At 35.5% G+C, this 19,719-nt stretch overlaps 1 protein-coding gene across 6 annotated transcripts in view; it reads left to right on the top strand.

Moving 5' to 3' along the window:
* The window catches only part of NOL4 (nucleolar protein 4), a 304,984-nt gene that overhangs the window by 228,344 nt on the left and 56,921 nt on the right, over positions 1–19,719 (top strand). For all 6 annotated transcript variants that reach the window (XM_033087854.1, XM_033087852.1, XM_033087857.1 and 3 more), the window contains one exon: positions 721–834. In XM_033087854.1, the coding sequence (XP_032943745.1) occupies positions 721–834 (114 nt within the window). The remainder of the gene's footprint in view (positions 1–720; positions 835–19,719) is intronic.

Genomic DNA, 19,719 nt, shown 5'->3' with positions numbered 1-19,719 from the left:
GTTAATTAGGAGCTTAGTTGGGGGGGTTAATTAATTTGTATGTGGGCTACATAGATGATGGATTTCTAAGTATAACTATTAAATTAATATTAACTCATATTTTATGAATAAAACATGTGGACACATACACATCTCAAATCTAAAACATCAAATTTTTGTTATATCAAAATGGTCCTAGGACTGACTTTTTACTTTGTATTTAAACTAAAGTAAGTACTTGTTAAAGGATTTAATCATATCAATTTTCACAACTTAGACTGTAAATATTTATAATATTTCATATTAAGATTGACATGGTCTGAATGTCTGTCAATTTTTCCAATTATGTTTCAGCCCTGTCATTTGTTTTTGTTTTGTTTTGTCATATGTTACAAAAAAATTAAAGGACTTGTTTTATTTGTGAAATCCAGTCAGCAGTTTTTCCACTGCCTGTTCAAACTCCAGCTTAATGGCCCAGACTAAATACTTGTGACGATGGAGTTATGGGAATGAATGATGAATCTGTGTAGTAACTATAGCTTTAAGCTCTGACTAGCTTTCAGTTTTCACCTTTGCAATTTCCATTTCCTCTTTTTATTGAATAAGTTCAGTTGAAATAAATGGATACTCCTGCACATCCTGTGAGCTCTTCTGAGAGTAGCATTGGCCTTTTAACGATACTGTTAATAATTTTTTCTTGTTTGTTTTCTCTCTCTCTCTCTCTTTTTTGTTTTTTTTTAGTCTCGACCTATTCCTTCCCACCTTACTTCAGCAGTTGCAGAGAGTATCTTGGCTTCAGCCTGTGAGAGTGAGAGTAGAAATGCCGCCAAGAGAATGCGTCTGGATAGACAACAGGTACTGAGGAGTTTTGGGGTGTGGTGTACACCAGCCGTAGAAAATACGGTTAATTTAGTCTGACTTATGTAGAACAGCAAAAATTCTTGAATGAATTTTGAAGTACACAAATGTATAGGGTTTTTTACCTATGATAAGAATTCCATTTGAAAATGCGTGTTAATGAAATCAATGAAGATTCAACAGCAAAAATTCTCTGTGACGAACAATGGATAGTTGTAAAATTAATGAGTTATATCTCTGTTCACTATCCAAGGTGAAGGCTAATTACTTATTTAAATAAGAGATTCTAACTGGTCACTTACGGTAGTTTTGTCAATTTACCTGACCGTTTATGATAATGACGTGTTGGTATTCATCTGAATGAAAATGAACTTTAATTTACTGTGGTTTACTACTAAACATCAAAATAGATTATGCTGGGAATGATGAAAGCACAAGATAATTTGAAAGACTAGAAAGCCATAAAATGGAGGTATAAAATAATGAAAATCTATGTCTAGGGCTTGCTTCCTCGTTAATGAATCATTTACTGTATACCAATTAAGAATCATCTTCCTTTGTCTCTTTTCTAAGGATGTAAATCCCTGTAGACGTGTATATTTTTTGTGCATTCTTCACTGATGTTTGACTCAGTTTTTCCCTTGGTTTATGTGCATTAGTCTGTCTTCCTGTCTCATGTCTGGAATATCTTCATCTGTTTTTTTTTTCTCTCCAGCCCTCCTTCTTAATTATCTATAATAAATAACTAAACTATAATATACCGTGTTTCCCCCAAAATAGACCTAATCAGAAAATAAGCCCTAGCATGATTTTTCAGGATAACATCTCCTGAACATAAGCCCTAATGTGTCTTTTGGAGCAAAAATTAATATAAGACCCTGTCTTATTTTTGGGGAAACACGGTATAATATTAAGTATTACACATAAAATTATGCTTTATTACGACTTTTACATTATTTTTACAACAAATGATCTGGGTGCTTCATATTTCTAATTGAGGTTGGGATGAGAAGACTAAATTATTAATCCAATTTTATTTTTCCTGTGAGCCAATGAGCTTCAAAGAAATAGGAAAAAGTTTTTCTATTCCAGGATTAGCATATTGAAAAATGTTCCAGAATGGCATTAATTTTTAATTCATGTGCTTATTACTAATATGGCATATGCTAATAATTCTTAATGTAAAAAATGAATGCTTTAGTGAAATAAAAAATTGTATTAGTCTCAGATAAAATGTATATGAAAAAGCTGGTTTTGAATTGGCTAATCGTTCTTTGCTAGCAGTATTTATTCACAGATGCATGTCCTCAGTTGAGACTTCTATCATTATTATAACTCTAAAATTTAGCATACTTAAAATGAGTTATATGCAAGCACTATATACAAGACCATCTAGCATAGTGATTAGGATTGCACATTCTAGAATTAGATAAATCTGGTTTTGATTCTCAGCTTTACCTTTACTAATTGTATGACCTTCAGAAAGCTACTCCAGTTCTCTGTTCCTAGATTTCTTCACATGCAAAATTAACAATGATAATAATAATAATAATAAACCTATAGGGTGGTTTGAGAACTCTAAATGACACATTTATATTATATACTTAGTATTTGCCTGGCATATAGTAAGCATCAATAAATGCAGCCTAAGAAAGAATATTTCAACTGATGTTCTAGTTTTCCTGTCAGTGAACTGATGTAAGTAAAACCGGAAAGAAGCATTAATAGTACTATCACATATATAGGAGTTTTGAAGTCACACTAAGTCTATTTGAGAAAAGATCATAATTAGAGAAATTAGAATGGTAGAATTCTGGGATTGAATGCGCTCTCCTGGTTGTTGTCTTGCCAATATACCGGAGGTGCCAAAAAAATGTATACAAGTGGACACTTTGGTCATAGTTGCTCAAGCAGTAGTTTACCCTAATCAGAAGTGTCTGGACGCTGGTGGTAATCACTTTGATCACTTCCTGTAATTGCAGAAGTCAAAAGTGACTTGTATTCCACTTTTGTTATTGCTATATATTGAGTATTACAATTTTAATATAGTTTTCATTTCTTAAAATGTGTATACATTTTTTTTTGGCACCCTCTATATATATTCTACCTAACCTGTATTCTATTAGGTTGGTGCAAATGTAGTTGCGGTGGTTGCCTTTATTTTTAACCTTCTAAACCACAATTACTTTTGCACCAACCTAATAGAATATCCCTGTATAGTATCAGTTATAGAGCTGTTAGATTACGAAAATTAAATAACTGATTCTATAATGTACTACTACCACTACCTATGATATCACTCTACAAAATCCCCAAAGGTAGTCTTCCACCAATACGTTGTCAATTACTTGACCACTCTTCTCTTAATCTGTAAAATGGGGATACAAATATCAAATTCATAGATTTATTTGAGGATTTAATAAGGCGGTGCATATAAAAGTGTACTGCATTTAATAAGTTTACATATTGTTAAAGATAGATTATATTCACCATTTGCTTGAATACCTCAAGTGATAGGACAATCTTACCTCCACAAAAAGAAAGACCTACTATTTACTAAAACATGTATCCTATTGTCAGAGAGATATAATCATTCTGATGGTCATTAAATTGAGCTCAAGTTTGCTTCCTAGAGCTTCTACCCTATGAAGAATAGTTGCTAGCGATACTGAGGCATGTCACTTCTTACTATAGTCTTGGGAGTAGGGAATGGAAGGGTTCAGGACCAATGGTCCTTGATCCTACTTCCTTTGTTAGCTATTTCTTTTTCTGTGTCCTTACACATAGTGGTCATTTATTGCAACGCTCTGTCACTTGGGAATGGAGGATGTTCAATTGCCCCATAGAAATATTCTTTGCAGGCCCTAGAAGAGTTCAGTGGACTTGGGATTCATGGGGAAAATGGAAGAAATGACATAGATAATACATTCTATGGTTTATTGGAAACCTAATAGCTTAACATTTTTTTCTTCATTTAGTGTTTTCAATAACCCCATGAAAGCAGGTATTAATATTCACATTTATATACGAGGTCGAACAATTAAGTTTGCGAACTTGTTGCAATGATGTTGCTAACCATTTTTGATATCAGAGGGATTATTCATTATGAATTTATACCAACTGCACAAACAGTTAACCAAGTTTACTATTTGGAAGTGCTGAAAAGGCTGCATGAAAAAATTAGATGACCTGAACTTTTCTCCAACAATTCATGGCTCTCGCATCACGACAATGCACCAGCTCACAGGGCACTGTCTGTGAGGGAGTTTTTAGCCAGTAAACAACTGTATTGGAACACCCTCCCTACTACCTGATATGGCCCCCAATGACTTCTTTCTTTACCTGAAGATAAAGGAAATATTGAAAGGAAGATATTTTGATGACATTCAGGATATCAAGGGTAATTCGATGACAGCTCTGATGGCCATTCCAGAAAAAGAGTTCCAAAATTGCTTTGAAGGGTGGACTAGGCACTAGCATCGGTGCGTAGCTTCCCAAGTGGAGTACTTCGAAGGGTGACAATAGTGATATTCAGCAATGAAGTATGTAGCACTTTTTCTAGGATGAGTTCTCGAACTTAATTGTCAGACCTCATACGAAGAAACTCAGGTTCAGAGAAGTGGGAGGATTTCTACAAGGTTGCTCAGCTGCCTGGGCAGTCAGGGTATAAGTTCCTATTATGTGAGGCTGACACTTGTCATCTCTCCACGATCCTGTACCTTATCATTATGTTCACTAAGGGAAAAACCTATGTTCAGGTACAAACTCTTCAGACTCATTATTTGTGCCTCTGCTCACAATATTTTTGACAGTGCAGTTTTTTGTTGGAAAACTGTCTGCTTCATTCACAAAGATTGTTTTGTACTCTTCCATAACTAGCAAACCAGGTTTCCCCAGTAAACAATTTATTCCAAGCATGATGTTTTTCTTTTGATGTGAGCTTGAAAAAGGTTATAAACTTCCCACAAAGTGCTTCACATCATCCAGGGAATGGGTTATGCACTGTGAACACTGATTTAATGTTGTGTTTTTTGTGGTTTTTATTTTTATATTTAATATATTTTTAGTAGTTTAATATATTAAACAGATATTTTAAAATATCTAAACTATTTCTTCTTACTATGAATTCTATAAACTTCATTTGGCACGCCACATAGTGGCTTCTAGCAAGTGATTTTGCACTTCCTACCGAGAAATGGAGATGGGGGAGCCCTCTCCTAATTAGATCTAAACCTTCTTTTTGTCCAAGTAGAGTTAGCCAGAGGTCTTTTGGGTGTTGCCAATGAGATCCTCCTTTGCTGTGAGCACTCTTAACCTAACTCACAATTCTTAGAATTTTCTGATGACTCAGATTCTCACTGTGCCCCTGCCTATCTGTAGTTACATGGAAGTTAAAAAATTGGACAGTTAAAGTTGGATTATATTAAGCCATGCATCTGACTACTGGCTGCTGGTGGTAGCCACATGTAGGACTGTAAATATGTGTGCCCTTCTGAGTTTGTGAAGCTTGATGAATTAATTGGATTTTATAAAGTTCTTTGAGCTGTGAACATGAAAGGAATTATGGATGTGTTAAATACCTTATTTCATACGTCCACCTTGCACCAAAATCCAAAGGAGGCTTGTTATTATGCAGCCTCAGCCCTAAAGCAAGCCAGGGGCAAGGACAGCCATCTTCTGCTCCATCAGGAATCAGATTTTACAGAACTGAGGTCAGTCCCCAATGAGTTATAGAATATATTCAGCATTGCTTTCTTTTAACATGAAAATTTGGAACTTTTATGTTATCTAGGAAATTCTTTCTTACTTTGACAATGCAAAAGGATGGGCAATGTCAGAGTTCACTTTTATAAATCTATGACACAGATTGAAAAATGGTAGTTTTCTCTAACTTTACTATTTGGTATTATTTCATTGCTGTTTTCTTAAAAACAAAGATATCTCAAGGTTCTTGATTACAATTTATCTAAACAGAGAGACAGGCAGAAAGTGAGAGAGAATAGACCCAGCTAATTGCTGGTGATTTATCTTCCATTGGTGTGTACTTTTTGCTTTTTTGCTGGTGTGTGTTTTTTGCTTTTCTCTGTTTGGTTCATTCAGTCAAATTAATTTGTAGTTCTGTCGAAGGGATCACATAAAACCAATGGTCAGGGGCTTCCCCGGCAGCAACAAATACAGCCCTCCTGAAAGACATGGCGGTATGAGTGCTGGGTGACTGAATTTTTGCCGTGACTAGGACAGATGTGATGTGACATTTAGACTCTATTGAAAAGACCACTGTGGGGGGATAGAGGACACGGCATGTTAGTTGTTTGTGACACAATGAGAGGTGAGATTGCAAGAAATAAAATACTTACAACTGATATATCACTAAGTTAAAGAAAGAAAATCACTGCTAGAAAACCAGCATGAAAACATGGGCCCAGGACCTAAAAATGTTTAGTAAGCCCATAGTTTCTACTACTCTGTTTTCTTTAGTAATGGTGAATTTACTGCAGCCTGTATCTCTTCATGATTTTTCCTTTGTTGTGTTAGAGTATTAAGGAGTGGGCATATTATAAAAAGCAATGTAATTGTAGGTACAGAGATTTGAAATATAGCCAGATAAGTGTCGTGGCAATTTTCATACAGACTTTTTATTTTGTCATGGATGTATTTGAAAACTATCTGAAATACCATGGTGAAGACAATTTTTAGGAGAAATCCAAGATGGTGGAGTAGATAAATACTGTGCCTGCTCCTTCCATGAACACATTAGAATTACAACTAAATTACAGAAACAGCCAACCTAGAGAATCATCTGAAGTCTGGCTGAACAAAAGTTTTATAACTAAGGACATAAAGAAGAAGCCATGTCAAGACTGGTAGGAGGAGCAGAGATGCAGAATGGGCCAGCCCTGCAATTCTGTGTGGCGGTTGAGAATCAGGAGGTATATCTCAGTCACAGAGGTGTCCCCTGGAGGAGCAAGGCATCCCAACCCCTCACTAGGCTCTCCAGCCCAGAGTACTGGTTCTGGTAAGAGGAGCCTCCATAATACCTGGTTGTGAAAAATAGTGGGGATTTCAACCATCTGGGTGGGACAGAAGGCCACAGGAAACCCAGACATCCTCATAAAGGGCCTATACGCAGCCTCACTCACTTGCAGGCATGCACCTTGGGCTCCAGCAGAGGGACAGTGACTTGGGGCACATCAGAAGCATATAGAGGGGCACATCAGAAGCATATATGAGGTGTGTGGTTTCGGAGCCAGGGCTGCTGGACAGTTGCCATTTTCCCTGTGTGGGGTCCTCCTCTTGTGCAGCCAGCAAGCGGGTGCCATCATTCCTGTGCTGAGCCCTCCCCACACACAGCCAAATCTAATCTAAATGGGTCTGGTTAGCTCTGGAGGGACCCTACCCTACCTAACTCCCACAACGCTGGAGGCACTTTCTGAGGGAACAGCCAGCCTTGCCCACATTGCACTCTTTCTTGAAACACTGTCAGAGTCCATGGTCCTCAGGCAGGCGGCAACTGACCTCCATTTACTCTGAGAGTTTTGCTGAGTAGTTCCAGGCTTAGCAATGGCATCCAACCAGAGTCTACGTTAACCTAGTGACCACAACTCTTCCCACTCTATTGACTCCCTGAGACCCTGCCTCACCCAACTTGCATACCACACGAGGCTTTAACTGTGGCTGAACCTTAAGGCAGCCAGCAGGTGGCAGGCCTCAGGGTGTCCTGGATTTTTGTGGAACTTCCCGGGCCTGGTACTAGTGGCAGCTATTGTTGGTTCACAGCATGGCCTCTTCCACGTGTCTTCAGGATAGCACAGGTAGCAAACAACCACGAATCGCTTTTTAGCTCCTCCCAGGTAGTCCCTGGCCAGTCATTGGCAGTGGGTGACCTGTGCCTGCCCTGGAGACCCTCCCAAGAACAAACATACTTGGAGATTTGCTTCAGACCATAGGTGAGCACAACTCACTTAGCCCCACAAGCGACACACACAAAAAGAGATCTCAATGGACACCAGTGTCTGCTGGGGCGAGTCTCATTCAGTAAGGTAAGCCTCCTACATAGTAGCACATGAGCTGTGCACATGGCCAAACCCCAAATCCAATCAGCATGAAAGTCAATCCCACTCACTGACATGCCAATAGCAGTCAAATCTCAATTATGACGGAGAATACACACAACCCACACAAGGGACACTCCTGGAGCAGGTGACTAGGAAAATTGTGCCAGGGCCCCATGGGGCACCTACTACATAAGGCCAACTGGCCAAGACTGGAAGACATAGCAGCCTTACCTAATACATAGAAACAAGCACAGAGAGAGAGAGAGCCAAAATGAGGAAACAAAGAAATACATCCCAAATGAAAGAACAGAAGAAAACGGCAGAAAAAGAACTAAAGAAAATGGAAGCAAGCAACCTACCAGATACAGAGTTCAAAACAATGGTTATAAGGATGCTCAAGGAACTTAGTGAGAACTTCAACAGAGATAGCAAGCATAAAGAAGGACACAGAAACCATAAAAAGTAGTTAGAAGTGAAGAATACAGTAACTAAAATGAAGAATGCACTAGAAGGAGTCACCATCAGACAACATGAAACAGAGAATCGAATCAGCAGTTTGGAAGACAAAGTAGCATAAAACTCCCAACTGGAACAAGAAAAAGCAAAAAAGAGTCCAATAAAATGAGGATAGTTTAAGAGACCTCTGGGACAACACCAAGCGTAACAACATTTGCATCATAAGGGTACCAGAAGGAGAAGAGAGAGAGAAGGGATCAAGAACATATTTGAAGAAATAATGACCAAAACCTTCCCTAGTCTGGTGAAGGAAATAAACATACAAGACCAGGAAGCACAGAGAGTCCCATACAAGATGAACCAAAATAGGCCCACACCAAGACACATCATAATTAAAATGCCAAAGGTTAAAGACAAAAAGAGAATCTTAAAAGCAGCAAGAGAAAGGCAACTAACTAGTAACTTATAAGGGAGCTCCCATGAGATTGTCAGCTGATTTCTGAACAGAAACTTTGCAAGCCAGAAGGGACTGACACGAAATATTCAATTTGATGATAAGAGAGGACCTACAACCAAGGGTATTATACCCATCAATGCTATAATTTAGAATCAAAGGACAGATAAAGAACTTCCCAGACAAGAAAAAGCTACAGGAATTCATCACTCCCAAACCAGTATTACAAGTAATGTTAAAGGAACTTCTTTAAAATGGAAAAAAAAAATCAAAATTATGAGTATTAAATGCTCTAGCTATATATCCATCAACAATTTCTTTCAATATAAATGGATTAAATGCTCCAATCAAAAGAAATAGGGCTAAATGGATTAAAAAAAAACAAAATCATTACATAAGCTGCCTACAAGAGACTCACTTCATATTGAAAGACACACGCAGACTGAAAGTAAAAGGATGGAAAAATGTATTTCATGAAAATGTAAATGAAAAATAACAAACTGGGGTAGCAATACTTACACTAGACAAAATAGACTTTAAAATAAAGGCTATAACAAGAGACAAAGAAGGACCCAGTAATCCCACTTCAGGGTATTCATCTGAAGAAACGCAAAACGCTGCTTTGAGGAGACATGTGCATCTGTATATTCATTAAAGGATTGTTTACAATGGCCAAGATATGGAGACAGCCTGGGATTCTGTCAATGGAAGAATGGATAAAGAGGAGGTGGTAAATACATACAATGGAATATTGCCTGGCCTGGGAAGGCAGTGGGTTCTTGCCATCTGCAGTGGCATTTATGGGCCTGGAGGGTCTTGTGCTGAGTGGAGTGACAGACAGAAAAAGACAGATGAAATGTGATTTTGCTTATACGAATATGTGGAATCTAAAGAACAAAATAAAACAGAGACAAACTCATAGATACAGAGAACATTTTGATGGTTGCCAGATGGGAGGGGTGTTGGGATTGGGAGAGAAAAGGGGAAGGGATTAAGAAGTACAAATTGGTAGTTACAAAATAGTCACGGGGATGTAAAGTAAAGCAGAGCTAATATAGTCAATGACATGGTAATAACTATGTATAGTGCCAGGTGAGTACTAGACTCATCATGGTGATTACTTCTTAAATCATATAAATGTCTAACCACTATAGTGTACACCTGAAATTAATATAAAATAATATTGATTGTCAACTATAATTGAAAAAAATGGGGCGTAGGTGAAGAGGAATAAGAGGTCCAAATATCCAGGTATAAAACGAGTAAGTCATGGGATGTAATATACAGCATAGGGAATATAGTCAATGATATTGTGATAGTGTGGTATGATGTCAGATGGTTGCTGGACTTATCATGGTTGGTGATCATTTCTTCAGCTATATAAATGTTGAATAACTATGGTGTACCCCTGAAACTAAAATAATATTGTATGTTAGCTATATTTGTAATAAAAATATAAGACAAATTTTTAGACAGGCAGCTATCATTTCATATTTCATTTTGTATTTCTATGTTCTTTTGAAAACATTTGTAATCTTTAACAAATACATAGCTAAAAGCAACAGTTTTCAATAGGGTTTTATACTTTAATTTAAACAAAGAGATAGTAACTGAGATACGGCTTGAAACCTACTTTTGTGTCCCTATTAGGGACACACTCCCATGTCCCTATTCTGAATTATCCTCAGCTTTGATTCTACTCCTAGCATTTTCCTTTCTTACATACAGTATTTGAAGAAAAGCTTCTGGCTTTGAATCTTTCAACCTGTTTCATCATGGCCCTTTCATCCAAAGGAGAAAATTTGTTGTATAAGAAAAACCAAGTACCACCAAGGGTAGTTCTTGAAATACATTGTATTTCCTTTGTAACGTGTAATTTTAAACTGTTTGGCATAGAATATACTTCCCAAGTCATCTAATTGTAATAAACCTTATTTTCATCATATATTAATAACAACATTAATAATAATAACAACAGGAGAACATTTATGGGTGCAGCACTGTGCAGGGTGCTTTGCCTGTTTTGTGTAATTGTCATGGCTTTTAATGAAGTGAAGAAACGGAGGCTAAGAGCCCTTAGTTTACAGAGTTGCTCAGGATGGACCCCCACTTTGATCCAATCCCTGTGCTTTTAAAAATCATGCTTATTGTTACATTTTAAACAATGTTTTAAGACATGCAGGCTTATTTTTGATAATTTGAAAAATAAATGTATAAAGAAGAAATATTAGGTTGGTGCAAAAGTAATTGAGGTTTTTGCAATTATTTTTAACCTTTTAAACCGCAATTACTTTTGCACCAACCTAATACAATTTGCTAGTAATTCCCCCACTGATTTTATAGTATAATTCTGCTACTTTTTCTGTGCAAAACTTCTTATTTCAAAAAGCAGAAATATATCACATTGCATCCTTCTACTTAGCCTAACATTTTGAGTATTTGCTGTCACTATATGATCTTACAGATTATTTTTAAAGCCACTTAATAGTCTCTCATGTAGTGTTTTCTAAGTTATGTATCGATTCTATTTTTTCTGGCATAATTTGCAACTGAAAAGAATGCCTCACCAACGATTTCTTTAGACTAAATTACGAGAATTGTTTCAAAAAAAAACAACTCAGCAAGTTTTGAAACTCTTGATATGCATAAGGCCGGTGCCCTAAATCTGTGCCTTATTCCTATAAAAATAAGGATTTTAGCTTGTTTGGTAAGCATATGCCCATGTGAAGCTTGTTTTAACTAGGAATCTTTTATTCTTAACCACTAGTTCCTAACCCTCTCAACATACCATGTCTTTTTACAAAAACGCCATGAAATACCTCACTTTGAGGTCCTAAAATGTAATTTATCTACGCTCACAATTTTATATATGTATATTCATATGTTTATGTATGTATATGTATGTACAATTGTGAGCATAGAATAATGTGTGTGTGTATATATATATTTTTTTCCTGATTTTAATATAAACAATACACTAAAGGAAAGTAATATATAATCAAATAACAAACACTATAGTGTTGAAATGTGGGATTCTGTGTCACTAGAAGGTACAGGGAAGTCATCAGCTGTTTGCATCTGTCCATCAAATCAGTGAGGAAGCAACAGCTACAACTTGTCTGATGTATGGGTGTTGTGGCAGCTCCCAGCATATGCTGGGAAACTATTGGTAAAGTTCCATACAAAACATAGCACAAGATTCCCTTGATTTACATGGTAGTGTATCCTGAGATAATCCAATATATATTTAAAAGCATACATCAAAGCCTTATTTTAGGTGTTTATACCTAAAATTAAGTTAACTATTAGGCTCAGATCATTTTATATAGGATTGTATCTATAAAAATATCCAGCAGGACTTTTTGAAATTCATGTGGGAAGTGGGACAATTCTTAACCAATTGGAACTGCCTGAAGCATGTCACAGCTTCTAGTAAACTGGTCTCTCACCCACTTCATGCTTATATCACCTGCTCTGTATTTTCCAAGTGTCCCCGACGAGTGGTTGCTCTGTCCTTGAAAAGCATGTCTATGGACAGACGAGTTTAGGATTTGAATACAGGAATGGGAATTATAAATTCTCAGATCTATACCTTGACAGTAAACTGAGAACTCAGTTACTCCCATTTTGAATAGGCTGACGTTGAGGTGCAAAACCGACATATTTTCTGTAGGCTTTACAGTCATCATGTCAAATAAATTTTCCTTCATGCTTTCTTTTTTCCTTCCTTTTACTTTTTGTTAAATTTATCAGAGCCTAGATGTAAGAATTGCATGGTATAAGATAAAAATAACTTAAGCAGGCCCTTTGGCTTAAATTTAATTCTTTGCAATGATGAGGCAATTAAATATCAGTGGCTATATCAATTATGCCCCCAGTCAAAAAAATTAAGCCACATATGATTTCTAATTCTTGTATTCTTGAAGTACAATTTCATATTGTATCTTCATTCAACTATTTTAAGTATCCTCTGAGATTACATTAATATTTGCTTATAATTTGAAAATCACCATCAATTAATTTCATTTAAGAAATTGACAAACAGAAATGCCACAATAATTAACACTTTATTCCAAATAGAATGCCACAAAGAGATATGACTCAATAATGTTCAAAGATGCACGCTTTTATCATTTTAAATCACCCATGTATATGCTCTTCGCACATTCACCTTTGGAGGGTATGACTAGGCAATTCCTGTTTTGATGAGGGTGTACACTGAACCATCTATTAATACTTACACAGTCTCTAACATGCCCAGGTATGTCCCGGAAGTAATCATATTCCAAAGGAACAGAGGTTTTTCTATATGGGAAATAGCGAAGACTCATGGATATATCAAAACATGACCTTAAATTCATGAGCACCATGAGGTAGACAAATTAGTAAACCAGCCCAGAGAGATTTGATGATAAATATTCCCACTACTGCAAACCTACAATCATACCTCTTTCTATGAACAGACTCTGGGAGTGGTGAATAATCACATTTTTAAATAATAACAATATGAAAATGTTATATCTGTTACATTATCTGTTTGCAAACATAGAAAATTTTGTAAACATAAAAACTATGGAAAAGTAAACATATATGCCAAATTCAAATACTTTACACATATAAAATATCACTTATGGCTAATTATAATGTATATTGACCATTCTAATTAAAAATTTTTGTAGATTATATAATATTTGAGAAGCATGATTAGTGGAATATTTATTTACTTGATAGGGAAGGATATTTTATCTGAATTCTGTTAGTATTTTGTGAGCAAAATAATTCCTTTATGAATTGCAGCATTAGCTTAATAATATGGCTGGACTTCAAATATGAATTATTAATAATTCCAACTTCTATTTCTTGCAAGATAACTTTTAAATGGGACAAGTTTTAAATTTTATTTTTTCCAAGTTTTTGAATTGCTCTAGGTAATTCCTTAAAGATTTCGTAGATCTGTATCAGTAAGAAATATGATTGAGAGGAGAAAATTACTTATAAATAAGCCTTAAAATAGTTTATTTAGCAAACATTCCTAACATTGAAGAAAATTTGCTCAGTACAGAGGGTTGAAAACAAGGAGAAGGAAACTTTTACTGAGGTTTTGTCATATACTAGATTTATTTGGATTTACTTTGTGCTTTGCAGATATATTCTTTTAATTAGGGTGTGATCAGATTGTGAGAGCCAGGAGAGACTGCTCCTAATTCCTCCTGGGAAACCCAGGGGGGCTTCCCAGAGGAGGCACTATTTGAGCAGGACCTTGAGCAGTGAAGGAGATTTTGAGGGACAAAAAATGTACAGGGTGATATTCCAGACACATGGAGTATTTCCACACATGAAAGTTTCTTGAGTATTAAAACCAGCAATCTCCTGTGAGGGAAACGTGAAATATTGGGAAAGAAATGAGAGGGAATTGGACATGAAGGATTAAACTAGATGGTGCATGCTATTATAGGTCCTGTTAAATTGTTTGGATTTTTAAGTACATGCCAGAGAGGAGGGGGAAGGAGAGTGACACGTACAATTTTTAGGAAGCTTCAGAACCCTAGGGACAAGGAGGTGTAGATGAGACCAAGGGCAAAAATGAGGCTCTGATTCAGCAAGAAATTACTTTCTCTACCAGCTCTCATTTCAGATTTGCTATGTATTGCTATGTAAATACATAAATTTGAGCATATGCCAAAAAGTAATTATGAAGATTAATCTGGTACAAAATACTCCTATGGTTATAGGGTATTTCTAAGCTAAAAATGAGTGATTGGGGAATACCTACTCTTCCATGACAATGTTAGCTCAGCTAATGAGGAATGAAAGTTTAATGTTTTCCTCTGGTTTTAGCTTATGTAACTATACACAAAGATTATTCTTTCTGTCTTAAATGTCTTTTTATCTTTTTCTGTCTTTCGATGGTGTCTCAAAGCACTGACATTACAGTTTTCAGACAAATTTTTATCTTTTTTTCTTCAATGGAGAATAAAGTTACTTCTGTGTATTTTTCCTTAGTGCACATATTTTCCTTATAAATCAGTTCCTATCTGAGCAGTGATTTACAGTGCATTGTTTCATTGGTCCCTCAAAAGCACTGTGAAACATGTAGATCAAATGGTTTTCCTCTTTTATGGATGGGGGACTCTGAAGCTGAGAAACTTTACTTTTAGAGGGGTGACATGTATGAGTTTTTTGGGGGGAAGTAAGAAGAAGCCTCAATTTCTTTGTTTGTTTGTTTTTCCTTTTTGTCTTTCTGTTATTCATTCTACTATTTGGTGTTCTGGCTTCATTGAGAATGCTCCCACATTTCTATAGAAATGATTTTCTTTTTTTTAATTTTAGGTACATCTTTGGCTTAGTATGTTATTAATTTCAAGTGGATAAATGTCAGGATATGAGTAGGTGGTTTGAATTCAGACAGAGAAATTCAACGTAATATGTTGATACAGTTTTCAATGCCAGTCAGGGGAGCATATGGTTTATTAGGCTCCCCATGAAGACAGCATTTTTGTTAATAGTATTTATTTTTAAAACCTATTATTTTTAGGCTTAGCAGATAAATGAAGAATCTGACATGTTTGGCTTATGCCAATATATTCATTTTTATTATTTATTTTCTCATAATATGGTCATTCCTTATCCTGTCTTTTCTCTGTAATCTAACCACTTTAAAACCCCATTAGTTACTGTGAAACGACAATATTGTGTGTATTGGGGAAATTTAGCCCTTGTCACAAATTTGTTATAAAATTAGATAATATAATAGCTTGATAAATTTGATTATGCTTCCTAAAGAGATTTATGATGTTTGACATGAATCATGTGGTAGATGCAATGAAACCAGTGGCCTCAAGAAACACATTGTCGTTCTCTGTCACTCAGCTCTTGAGGAAAGCAGCGTTTCTGTAAAGCCTGGAGAACCCTGTAATCTAGGTAGCTGAGGATTAGTCTTCTTTTGAAATGGTTTTACTTTTCATTTTTAGTGGAAATCTTTCAAAAATATCAGTGCATCTTCATTTCATAACAGATGTCTTCTGATCATAAATTTTAAGGATTGTGCGGTGCTACAGATATAGGTCCTGCAGTACACATGACAGACAGGTGATCCTAGAGAAAATCCCTCCGGCAGGTCAACTTGCTTTCTTTGGTGATTTATGTTTTTCTGATAATGGTGAAGGGAGCCTGACTTTTTGATAAGCTTGCCAGCAATGTTGATGTTTTTCAATCAATTTTACTGAAATGGTTCAATCACTTACAAGTTTCTCAACCTCATGAAAAAACCCATCTTCCGTGTTCTTTGCCTTGTCAACAAAATTAAATTTTTTTTTTTTTTTGCTTCAACCCAAGTATAGATTTCTAAACAACAACGTACATTTTTAATTGCAGCCTGTTAATGGGATGTAAGAAGGAATGCCTCTCACGGTTTTGCGAGTTTATGCAAAACTATTTTCTAAGAGTCCTTACCTGTACTCTTTGATCAACAGAAAACTGATGCTCATATAGAGCAAATACCAAGTCACCTTTATTTCTAAGCTCATTTTAATGTTTTGCCTTGAATACAAGCAAGATCACCATAGCATTTTAAATTATAAAATTAAATTGCAGTCCAGTGAGATCCTCCGTTAAGATCAAATTTCTCATTAAATCATTTCTCCAGGGACATTCCATGTTCTTATTTTTTTGGTTTTGGTGCTAGTTTTATTTAGGAAACACGAAGTATATCCTGGCCCTGATACACAAGGACACTCAGGGAACTCCCAGCACGTGGCGGGAATAGTCACTTTTTTTCATCCCTGAGGTTTGTGATTAGCCTCCTGTTTCGAATTCCTCTATGAAAATCTCAGTGAGATTGAATAGAAGTCATGTCATAGTTCTGGGTTTTAGAACAAGGGCAGAGAGCAAAAGTACAAAAAACGTCATAGCTATAACTGTAAACTTAAGTATAAAGTAGGTAGATGTAAGTGAAAAGTTTATCTGAATTCCAGAGGCATTACGATTTCCATCAAAAAACAGCAGTTCAAGAAAATTTTCAACTATACCAATATCTTTCTTATTGGTTATTTCCTCATCTTTGCTGCTTGATTGAATTTAGGGGGTGGGACCTGAGGAATTAGAGGAAGAAGATAGCCTTTGAGTCAGGTCTTTGGAAAACAGAGTCTAGAGAATCAGCTGCAGTGGAATGTTTTTAATTTATATGTAGGTGTCTACATGAAATTGCTATACAGGATGGCTAATGTACATCTTCGCAAAAGAAGAGGCTGTTTTTCAAATGATTGAATTATTATATGGGACATATTACACTCATTTTAAAAAGTTAGAGCTACAGATGACCTCACGGACCACTTATTTCAATAAATTTATGTAAGAAATAGGCCTGGAAAAATTATATTCAGTTTAGATCCTCCCCCCTCCTTTCTTCCCTCCCTCTTTTCTTTCTTTTCTTTTTTTCTTTCTTTATGATTTTTCCATATTTCACTAGAAACAGAATTTCTCTTTACAAAGAAAAGACAAAAGAGACCAATACAGTATAAAGAATTCAGCTCCCTTTTTTATTTCAGGGTAATGTTCTCAGTAATGAAAATCAGAATGCTTCATAAATTTCAGATATTAATGCCAGCATACATTCATAGCATGCAAGAATTTGAATACTATTTTAGATGCGGAACTCAGAAGGTCACATTAGTTTAATTCAATTGCATTTTTCTATCATTTGTTACTGCCTATGAAGCAAGTTGGAGAAGTCCAATGAAGCTGTCAAGTTTTTGTATGTCTCCATATGTGTGAGGAAAATTTCCTTTCTAGGAAATTGCCCAGTTATCTGTGTATTTTCTTTAATTCTTTATATACGATTCTGCATTCGAGGTAGTTTTTTAAAAATACAGAATCCTTTCTTTACTTTTTTACATTCAATTTCTTGAGCTACCATTTATTTGGTAATTTATATTCTAAGGACAAAATTTGTTAAAACCATTTCAAATACTCAGATTCAGATTTAAATTCACAGTTCTTAACCATTCAAAGTATCAGCTTCACTATATTCAGGAAATAATCAGGACATGTATGGGAAATGTACATACCTAGGTATACTAATGTATGTATGTATACCTTAATGTTGAATTCACATAAATTTCTTCATTTAACTTTTTACCAAAACTCAGTGAAGCCTACATTATTGCTGTTATTATTTGTGACTAAAAATTACACAAATAGGAAATGTAGTTCCTTATTGTTGTTACTGCTGTTTTATATAAACGGTATTTGGAGGATTTACAGGTATGTAAAGGTAAAGCAGGATTCTTCATTTTTCTTTGAACAAACAACTTTATTGAAGTATAATTGATGTTAAAAAAACTGCACGTATTTAATGTATACAATTTGATGAGTTTGGACATATGCATATAATCGTGACACCATCACCACAGTCAAGATAATAAACATATCCATTGTCTCCAAAAGTTTTTTTTTTTTTTTCTGTCAGCTCTCTGACGATATTATGCCACTTTCTTCTGGCCTGCAAAGTTTCTGCTGAAAAATCTGCTGATGGGATTCTCCTGTGCATAACAAGTTGTATTTATCTTGCTGTTTTTAAGATTCTCTATCTTTAACATTTGACGTTTTAATTTTAATTCGTGTGAATCTCTATATTTTTCACTCAGTGCTGCTGTGAACCTGAAATGGTCTAAAAAATAAGGTCCATTTAGAAAAATAATCCAAGACCATCAACCAAAATAACTCTGAACCACTTGAGGGAACCATTATTCCTAATTGATTTCATGATTTTAAAAAAAATACCAGTTCCTCATTTCCTCCTTGTCAAAACCATCCACCTACTTCAAAACCACCTACTTCCGTTTCCCAAACATTATTACTAGAAAAAGTATTTTCTTTCTTATATCAACACACAAAAAGTACAGAATATTATGTTTCATTTATGCTGAAATCTGAGGAAAGGCATCCATCATTGTTTTATTTAAAATATATATATTTTTATTTTTCAATTACAATTGACATACAAAATATTGTATTAGTGTCAGGTGTACAACATAGTGATTAGACATTTATATATCTTACGAAGTGATCACCCTGATAAGTCTAGTACCCCTCTGACACCATACGTAACCATCACAATATTATTGACTATGTTCCTTATGCTGTACTTTACATCCCCAATGACTATTTTGTGACTACCAATTTGTACTTCTTAATCCATTTACCTTTACACTCATCCCCCCAAACCCCTCCCATCTGTCAACCATCAAATGTTCTCTGAATCTCTGAGTCTGTTTCTGTTTTGTTTCTTCGTTAATTTTGTTCTTTAAATTCCACATACAGGTGAAATTGTACAACATTTGTCTTTCTCTGATTTACTCCCACAGCACAATACCCTCTAGGTCCATCCATGTTGTGGCACATGGCAAGATTTCATCATTCTTTATGGCTGAGTAATGTTCTACTGTATATATGTACCACTTCTTCTTTATCCATTCACCTATTGATGGACACTTAGGTTGCTGCCAATTCTTGGCTATTGACAATAATGCTGCAATGAAAATATGGATGCATATGTGTTTTCAAATTATTGTTTTGGGTTTCTTCAGATGAACACCCAGAAGTAGAATTACTGAGTCTTCCTTTGTCTCCTGTTATAGCCTTTGTTTTAAAGTCTAATTTGTCTGGTATAAGAATTGCTACCCAGTGTGGCTGGTTAGCTTAGTTGGTTAGAGCACGGTGCTCTTAACAATAAGATTGCTGGTTCAATCCCCCCATAGGCCACTGTGAGCTGTGCCCTCCACAACTGGATTGAAACAACTACTTGACTTGGAGCAGATGGGTCCTGAAAAAATACACTTAAAAAATAAATAAAATTCTAAAAAAAAAGGCTATCCCAGCTTTCTAAAAAAAAATTTTGTTTCCATTTTCATGAAATAT

Source organism: Rhinolophus ferrumequinum, chromosome 19 (assembly GCF_004115265.2).
Source record: "Rhinolophus ferrumequinum isolate MPI-CBG mRhiFer1 chromosome 19, mRhiFer1_v1.p, whole genome shotgun sequence".
Classification (NCBI taxonomy): Eukaryota; Metazoa; Chordata; class Mammalia; order Chiroptera; family Rhinolophidae; genus Rhinolophus; species Rhinolophus ferrumequinum.
The sequence above is the reverse complement of the archived record's forward strand: the minus strand, read 5'-3'. Positions and strand labels throughout refer to the sequence as shown.